The sequence below is a fragment of the Primulina huaijiensis genome, chromosome 7 (assembly GCF_012295235.1).
Source record: "Primulina huaijiensis isolate GDHJ02 chromosome 7, ASM1229523v2, whole genome shotgun sequence".
NCBI classification, from domain to species: Eukaryota; Viridiplantae; Streptophyta; class Magnoliopsida; order Lamiales; family Gesneriaceae; genus Primulina; species Primulina huaijiensis.
The window spans coordinates 23,086,639-23,096,282 of NC_133312.1; the positions used below are offsets into that span (position 1 = coordinate 23,086,639).

At 28.4% G+C, this 9,644-nt stretch overlaps 1 protein-coding gene across 1 annotated transcript; it reads left to right on the forward strand.

Moving 5' to 3' along the window:
- Positions 1-3,060: 3,060 nt before the first annotated feature.
- LOC140981015 (G-type lectin S-receptor-like serine/threonine-protein kinase LECRK3) lies at positions 3,061-5,645 on the forward strand. The gene has a single exon (XM_073447222.1). The coding sequence runs from the start codon at positions 3,130-3,132 to the stop codon at positions 5,533-5,535; it is 2,406 nt and encodes an 801-aa protein (XP_073303323.1). The 5' UTR covers positions 3,061-3,129; the 3' UTR covers positions 5,536-5,645.
- Positions 5,646-9,644: the final 3,999 nt, after the last annotated feature.

Here is a 9,644-nt window from a genome sequence, read left to right on the forward strand (position 1 = left end):
ATATGTACATTTTTATATATGAATTATATATGAGTATGTATATTATGAGACAGTCTCAAGGATCTTTATTTGTGAGAATGCTCAACCCTGCTCATGTTTACATAAAAAATAATACTTTTCATAAGTGACCAAAATAAAATATTTATATCACAAAATTGACTCGTGAGACCGTCAAAATGAGTCTTTGTGCTGTTAAAAATATCTAAATAAGGGGTTGCGACCAATTGTGGGGGCGAATATATGTACTCGTCTCTTTAATTTAATTTTATTAATAGTGTTAGATATATTATTAATTTCGTGGTGAATATTATTAAAAATGTTATCGATAATATTTTTAATTTTGTATGAATATATATATATATATACACACACACACACACACACACACACACACACACACACACACACACACACACACATAGACGCACACACAGAGAGAGTTATCGAAAGCATAATGATCCAATTTCAGAATCAACTCCTTGAATTTCAAGTTTTTATCCTTAAAGCATGGACGAGGATAAGGCTCAGTACAGATAATAAAACGGGCCAGGCCCTATGAACTTCCTGTCAGGGCCCAAACTACTGCCCCATAGCTACGCTAGAAATCGAATATATTTCAATAGGCTTTTAGCAGATCACAGTTTACTGAAAAGGAAAATTGGTTTTCCAGATTAAGAGGAAAACAACCAAACAAAATCGATTTTTTAATATAAATATTTTATATATTTTTTTAAAATTTAACCTTTTATTACCTACTTAAATTAACCGAATTAGAAATCTTCTGCAGAAAAATAGTGTATGTCACAAATCCAAGCTCAAAATGGAAATATTCATGAGCTTTGTATGTCAAAAATACTTTTAGATTATTAAAAGAGTGTTCGACAGAACTTATAAGATCTCATAATTTGTTTGGTAAAAAAAAGTTACAAACTTATAAACGGTCAAAATAAGATTTTTGACAGCTTATATAAGCTGTTTTAAAAACGTTGATATACTCTATTTTTTTTCTATAAAAAAAATCTTATTTTTATATTTTAATTATTTCTCTAAAATATCTTTATATATCTTCTTAAATCCTCATTTTATCTCATTTCTTAAATCCTCACTTTATAAATTTGTTTTTTTAATCAAATTTAAAATTAAATTTTATTCTATCTTTTTATTGAGATATAAAAAAACAAATGTGTTAATATTTTATTGAGTAAATTCTTGATTACAATTTTTAAATCAATATTTTATATACACATATTAAAAATAATAATAAATACTTTTTCCTTGAAGAACATAATGTTTTTAAATATAAGTCTAAAATAGATTCATTTTTTAAAATTATTAAAATTATACATTAGCTCATAGTATTATATTCTTTTTTGTAATTTTGACAATAAAAATATCTTATAATACCAAATATATTAACATTTTAAGTTGTTTAAAATAAATTCATCTAAATATTTTAACTGCCTATTTTTAAAATAAGACCTCACAACTTATAATATCTTCAAACAAGATATAAGAACATATAAATTATTTTAAATAAATTTAATCAAACACCTTCTAATTAATAAAAAAATATAATTAATTTAAATAACATATTTTTATATTACAATCAATTTTTTAATTTTGATTCACAGCATTTACCATTTTTTCAGTGATATCGATAACACCCTTTTGTCTCTTTCTCAAAGACAAAATCACCTATAAATAATCGTGTTATCTAATCCACCATTGAAAAACATGCTGACAAACTGCTGACATATTTTACCTCATTGCAACTATCTTTTGTAAAAAAGTCCAAGATGTATATAATTACTTTAAAAAATATTAATAAATTAATATATATAGACAGTTTTTAATTTTTTTCCTATAATTTATTGTGTCTGTTGATATGAGATATTATAAAAATAATATTTTTTTAAAATAAAGAAATATATATTTAATTAGTGAGAAAATTTTAAATCGATTTATTACTGTTTATAATCCTAAAAATATTTTTAAACAAATGACATTGTTATAAAATATTTTAGTTGTATACTACGTAAATAATTAAAATATTTTAGTTATGGAAAATAAAACTATGTTAGCATACATATAAAAAAATATTTATTCTTAAATTCTAATGAAAAAATTAATTTTTGATTCTCATGCTATTTATAGAAGTTGTCTATCTAAGAGTGAAATACCATTTATTACGGGGTATACATAATAATAAGATCACGTCATTAGTAAATATTATTTTGTATAATATTAAAATTTTGCAATTTATTTTAATTTTGTTCTCGAACTTTCAAAAATCCATTTCAAATATTTGACTTTTTTTTTGCGTTGAATGAATAATATAATTGTTCGTACTTAGTATGGCGTTTTAGTTTTATTATAATTAAAATGGTTGATGAATGTATCAAAACATATTATATGAGAAATAATGTTCCAAAAATGTATATTTTTATCGTAAATTTAACAAGTAGCATTTCTTAATTTTGTCAAATTTTAATCTAAAAAATCAAAGTTAAAGTATATTTAACCATTTATAAAATGCAAATATTATCTCCTCCGAATGTATATAGACAAAAACTTGTGTGAGACGGTCTCACGGGTCGTATTTCGTGAGACGAATCTCTTATTTGGGTCATCTATGAAAAAATATTAATTTTTATGCTAAGAGTATTAATTTTTATTGTGAATATCGGCAGGATTGACCGATCTCACAGATAAAGATTCGTGAGACCGTCTCACAAGAGACCTACTCATGTATATATAAGAAATACTACTTCCATCTCAATTATATGGATTGATTTTTCACGCATAATAAGAAAATTAATTGGAATATAAATAAACTACTTTTCTATTTTACAATTATTCAATGAGTGATGGAAGAATCAAGATTCCAAATTAAATAGGAAAATATTAGGAAAAAATAAGACTGAATTGGATATATGCTTGTTATTTATGAAGGAAGGTTTCAGCCATTTAGCCAATGGAAGACAATGTTTAGGTCGTCGTTCTTCTTTATTTATTTACAAAGATGACTGAGACAACTTACCTATTAAACGGACAGCGCAACTACCTTCACAAAACTGGCCTGCAAGAAGATATATTTTCTTTTCGTCTCCCTTGTACTGATTCCCTCAAATGGCCTCTTCAGTTTTCTGCAACACAAATTTATGTTTCATGCTGATTCTTTTGGTTTCGGTTCCAATATTTTCCATTGCGCAGCCGTATAGCAACTTTTCTTCGGGCTCATCTCTCGTTGCAAAAGAAGAGAATTCATATTGGTTATCTCCATCCGGGGATTTCGCTTTTGGTTTTCGACAGATTACGCCTGGTGGAGGCTACTTGCTTGCCATCTGGTTCGACAAAATACCCGAAAAAACTATAATTTGGGCTGCGAATCGAGATAATCCAGCTGCACAAGGGTCTAAGATTCAGATTTTTGCAGATGGGAGATTTGAACTTGATGATCCAAGGGGCCAGCCAATTTGGAATCCTTATCTGGCGAGCTCCGGTATGGCATATGGCGCCATGCTGGACAACGGTAACTTCGTACTGGTAAACAATGCATCAGCTGTCCTGTGGCAAAGTTTTGATCATCCAACCGATACGATTTTACCGGCCCAGATATTTTATCAAGGGGGTAGTTTGGTATCCAGCTTCTCGGAGACGAATTACTCGAGTGGCAGATTCAGATTTTCTTTACAACTTGATGGGAATCTTGTGTTGTACACCAGGAACTTCCCTATGGATAACGATATTGATGCATACTGGGCAACACAAACTGTTGGCAGTGGATTCCAAGTCATCTTTAACCAATCTGGCTACATCTTCCTCACAGCAAAGAACGGAACAATACTTGATTTACTGTCATCAAATGGGGCTTCAACCGGACAGTATTACCAGAGAGCGATATTGGGTTACGACGGGGTTCTCAGGCATTATGTATATCCCAAGTCAGGTAATTCAACAGGTGGAAGGCAAGCGGCTTGGTCCGTTTTGAACTTCTTTCCTCCTAACATTTGTACAACGATACCGCAATCTTCGGGATCGGGTGTTTGTGGTTACAACAGCATATGCTCCCTCGGAATTGATCAGAAGCCCAGTTGTGTTTGCCCGACTGGTTACTCTCCGGCTGATCCAAACGACAGAATGAGCGGATGCAAACCTGATTTCATCGCACAGGTTTGTGATCAAGAATCACAAGAAACATCGCATTTCACCTTTGTCGACATGCCTAACACTGATTTCCCGGATATTGATTACGATATTTTTCGATCTGTCGGAGAAGATTGGTGTCGAAGTGCTTGTTTAGATGATTGTTTTTGCTCTGTTGCAGTATTTCGTGGCGGTTCTTGTTGGAAGAAGAGGTACCCTCTTTCGAATGGAAGAGTTGACCCAAACCTTGGGGTAAAAGCATTGATAAAAGTGAGGATAAATAATGCGACATTAGGCCCTTCTGGGAGTAATCCGAATAAGAGCAACAGATCCACTCTCATTATCACGGGATCTGCTCTTTTGGGAAGTTCAGTGTTTCTGAACATACTACTATTCGTTGCTTTCTTCTTGTTCGGTTTTTATTTGAAAGGACGAAAATCGAAGATGCTTCAACCAGATACAGCCCTTGCTGGGGTAGTTAACATAAGAAGCTTTAGTTTCAAAGAGCTACAAGAAGCAACAAATGGATTCAAGGAAGAACTGGGTAGTGGGGCTTGCTCAACTGTTTACAAAGGGTCCCTGAAGAACGAAAATGACCGTTTAATCGCGGTGAAAAAGTTGAATAAGATAGCCAAAGAAGTTGAGCAAGAATTTAAAGCTGAAGTGAACTCGATCAGCAGAACAAACCACAAGAATCTGGTCCATTTACTAGGATACTGCGATGATGGTCAAAACAGGCTTCTTGTTTACGAATACATGAGCAATGGCTCGATAGCAAGCTTTTTATTCAACGAATCAAGGCCAAATTGGTACCGAAGAGTGCAGATTGCATTTGCAACCGCAAGGGGACTATGCTATTTGCATGAAGATTGCAGAACTCAAATCATACACTGTGACATCAAGCCTCAAAACGTGCTTTTAGACGAATCCCTCGTAGCAAAGATCTCTGATTTCGGGCTAGCAAAACTTTTAAGGCCTGATCAAACCCGAACAACCACCGGGATCCGAGGAACTAGAGGGTATGTAGCTCCTGAATGGTTCAGAAACTTGCCTATCACAGTTAAGGTTGATGTTTACAGCTTTGGTATCGTGTTACTGGAGCTCATCTGCTGCAGAAGGAACGTCGAAACATACATTACAAATGATAACGAGCCGATTCTCGCCGATTGGGCTTACGATTGTTATGAAGAAGGTACACTGAGCTTGCTAGTGGCTGATGATGAGGAAGCCCTGGACGATATCAAACGGGTCGAAAAATTTGTGATGGTCGCCATTTGGTGCATTCAAGAAGATCCATCGTTGAGGCCAAACATGAAGAGAGTATTGCATATGCTTGAAGGATCTGTTGAAGTGCCTCAACCTCCAGATCCTGAATCCTTCATGAATTAGTTTCAACCATATGTTTAATAATTCTGGGAGTTCAAACAATTATTTGTGTTTGTAATGCATAAAGTTTTACGGTTTGACCTATTGATACTTACGTCAGTGCAATTCTCATTATGTTCATAATTAGTTTTACATCACAATTATAAGAAATAAAAGTCTTGTCTTGGTTAACAAATATAACATTTGACGTGAAGATTAAGAAACGTTTGAACTAAAAGATTAATCTTTCACTATCATTCAGTTTTGTTAGGTTAAGCGTGCATGAGTGATGGTACTACTGAGATGGATGAACTCTTAGGAAGTTATTGTGTGTACTGTTGACATTGCGTCCGCTTATTTTAAATTCTATTAAAGATATAATTTTTTTAAAAAAATAAACTGTAAATTTTATTCCAAAATAAAATTTCATTTTTTTTAATGAAAATAAGGACATACATGTAAATTCACTCAATTTACGTTGTCCATGAATGTTAATTTACTCAAGTTAAAAATAAAAAATTGACAAAAAAAAAACTCATGTGAGGCTGTTTCACTGTTCAATGTTGTGAAACATGTCTCCTATCCGACTCGAATCATGAAAGAACATTGTTTTTCGTTCCAAAAATGGACTTGATCAACCTATCTCAGGGATATATATCCATGACACCTGCTCACAGAAGACCTACTCAAAAATTAGATAACTATAAAATTTTGAACAAGAGTTTGTGCTTCATTTTCATTCGATTTATTTTAAATTTATTAATTAATGGGAAAAAAAAATCAAACAAAGATGACATCCAAAAAAAATTAAGATGGAGTTCATAAATCAAACAAAAAGAAAAAGAAGAGAAATCAAACAGAAAGAATTATTTTTTAAATAAGGTTATAGTTTATTTTTAAAAAATAGAGCGTAAATTTTATTATTCTTCCATTTATTTTAAATTCTATTAAATATATTTTTTTTAAAAAAAAAATTGAGTATAAATTTCATTTCAAAAAATGTGGTTAAGTTTCCTTTTTTTCTATTTATTTCTTCAATTTATTTTAGAATTTATTGATTAATATATGTAAAAAATAAATAAACAAACAAAGAGATATGTATTAATTATTATTACTAGTTACTCTGCACACGCGATGCGTGTAATTGCGTTATCGCGTGTGTGTATAATCTTTTTTATTATTATCGATAGACTAAAGTGAAATTTGATAAATTATGGAGGGATTAAATTGATATTTGAATTGTTGAAATAAAAAAATAAAAATAAAAATGCGTGTTGAATTTTTTTTTTTTTTTTTTAAAAAGTGTAATATTAGTAACATATAAGGGTAAAGTTGGAAGAAAAAGTTGGTGTCCTTACTAAGTAGTTACTATCATGTCCTCAACTTTAATAAAATAGAATAGATTTACATTGTTCATGGATGTTATTTATTCAAGTCAAAAATAAAATTGGCACAAAAACTCTTACGATGTTGTTTCGTTGGTCAATTTTGTGAAACATTTCTTATATCGACCCGAATCATGAAAAAACATTGTTTTTCACTCTGGAAATGACTGGGTCGACCCATATCATATATATATATATATATATATCCATGAAATTGTTTCACAGAAGACATACTCAAAAATTGAAGAACTATAAAATTTTGAACAAAAGTATAAACTTCATTTTTCTTCGATTTATTTTAAAATACATTGACATTAATTAATAAAAAAAATGTCGACTCGGCTTAGAGATATATCTATTTGACATCGTCTTATAGAAAACATACTCAAAAATTGTAGAACTATAAAATTTTGAATAAAAATGTAAACTTCATATTTATTCTATTTATTTTAAAAAATTTTAATTAATGAAAAAAATTGAAATCAAACAAAAAGACATCCTAAAAAATAAAGATAAAGGTCACAAATCAAACAAAAAAAGAGATAAATAAAACAAAAATAATTATTTTTAAAATATAAATATAGTTTATTTTTTAAAATTGGAATGTAAATTTCATTATTCTTCTATTTATTTTAAATTTCATTAAAGATACAGTTTTTTTTAAAAAAAAAAAAGATATTGTGTAAATTTCATTCCAGTAAGTGGTCACTTAATTTTATTTTTTTCAATTTATTTTAGAATCCATTAATAGATGGGAGAACAGACCAAAACATGTATCTATTATTACTATTATTTTAAATTTTATTAAAGATATATATATATTTTTTTTTAAAAAAATTGAGTGGAAATTTCATTCCCAAAAACAGAAGATAAATTTAAATTTCATTCAAAAAAATAGTAGCTAAATTTTTAATTCTAAAAAATGATAGCTAAATTTCATTTTTTCTTCAATTTATATTAAAAGTCATTAATAGTTAAGAAAAAAAACAAAAAACATATATTTATTATTGTTATCATTTTGAATTTCATTAAAGATATAACTTTTTTTAAAAAAATGGAGTGCAAATTTCATCACAAAAATGGAGGTTAAATTTTATTTTTCTTCAATTTAATTTAGATTTCAATTTAGTTTAGATTCCATTAATTAATAGATGAAAACAAAACAAACAAAATGACATGTATTAATGGATATAATTTAATGAAAATAAGGAAATAGACGTAAATTCACAATTCAAACTCATATATTTATTAATTTATTAATTATTAATTATTAATGAAGACAAAAATTTGTGTGAGACGGTCTCACGGGTCGTATTTTGTGAGACAGATCTCTTATTCGGATCATTCATGAAAAAGTATTATTTTTTATGCAAAGAGTATTACTTTTTATTGTTAATATGGGTAGGATTGACCCGTCTCACAGATTAAGATTCGTGAGACGATCTCACATGAGACTCACTCATTAATGAAGATGAAGATAAAGAAATAGATGTAATTTCACAATTCAAACTCATATAATAATAATAATAATAATAATAATAATAATTTATTGCTTCAATTTTGAATTTTGCGCCATGGTTCCGCCAGAAATCAGGATATCTTTCAATGGGTTTTTAGTCAATTTTGATACTTAACTAAAAGGAAAATTTGTTTTCCATTCACAAGTATTAAGAGGAAAACAACCAAACCAAATCGATTTATTAATATTAATAATTTAGATATATTTTTATAAATTTTACCTTTTATCACATACTTAAATCAACCGAATTAAAAAACGTCTACAGAAAAAAATAGTGTATGTCCACAAATCCAAGCTCAACATGCATGACCTTTGTACGTCAAAAATACTACTTATCAAACATATTTCAGCCGTGTGTTATAAAAACACAGGCACAGTTCCTCTTCCTCTTCCTCTTCCTCCTCTGGTAAGGTTTTTATTCTTTATTTTTAAAATCACGGGGTATAAAAATGCTATTAAACTATTACTCAATTTTGACATATATATTATACATAATTTTTTAATTTTTTCCTATAATTTATTGTGTCTGTTGATATGAGATATTTTAAAAATAATAATTTTTTTTAAAAAAAATAAAGAAATATATATTTAGTTAGTGAGAAAATTTTAAATCGATTTATTACTGTTTATAATCCTAAAAATATTTTTAAACAAATGACATTGTTATAAAATATTTTAGTTGTATACTACGTAAATAATTAAAATATTTTATTTATGGAAAATAAAACTATGTTAGTATACATATAAAAAAATATTTATTCTTAAATTCTAATAAAAAAAAATGTATTTTTGATTCTCATGCTATTTTATATAAGTTGTCTATCTAAGACTAAGAGTGAAATACCATTTATTACGAGGTATACATAATATAATATCACGTCATTAGTAAATATTATTATGTATAATATTAAACTTTTGCAATTTATTTTAATTTTGTTCTCAAACTTCCAAAAATCCATTTCAAATATTTGAATTTTTGAATTTTTTATGCGTTGAATGAATAATATAATTGTTATTTATGAAATACTACTTCCATCTCAATTATATAGATTGATTTTTTCACGCAGAATAAGAAATTAGTAGGAATAAAAAAAAAAAACTTTTCTTTATTACAATTATTCAATGAGTGATGGATGAATCAAGATTCCAAATTAAATAGGAAAATATTAGGAGAAAATAAGACTGAATTGGACATATGCTTGTTATTCATGATTTGAAAAAAAAAAAAG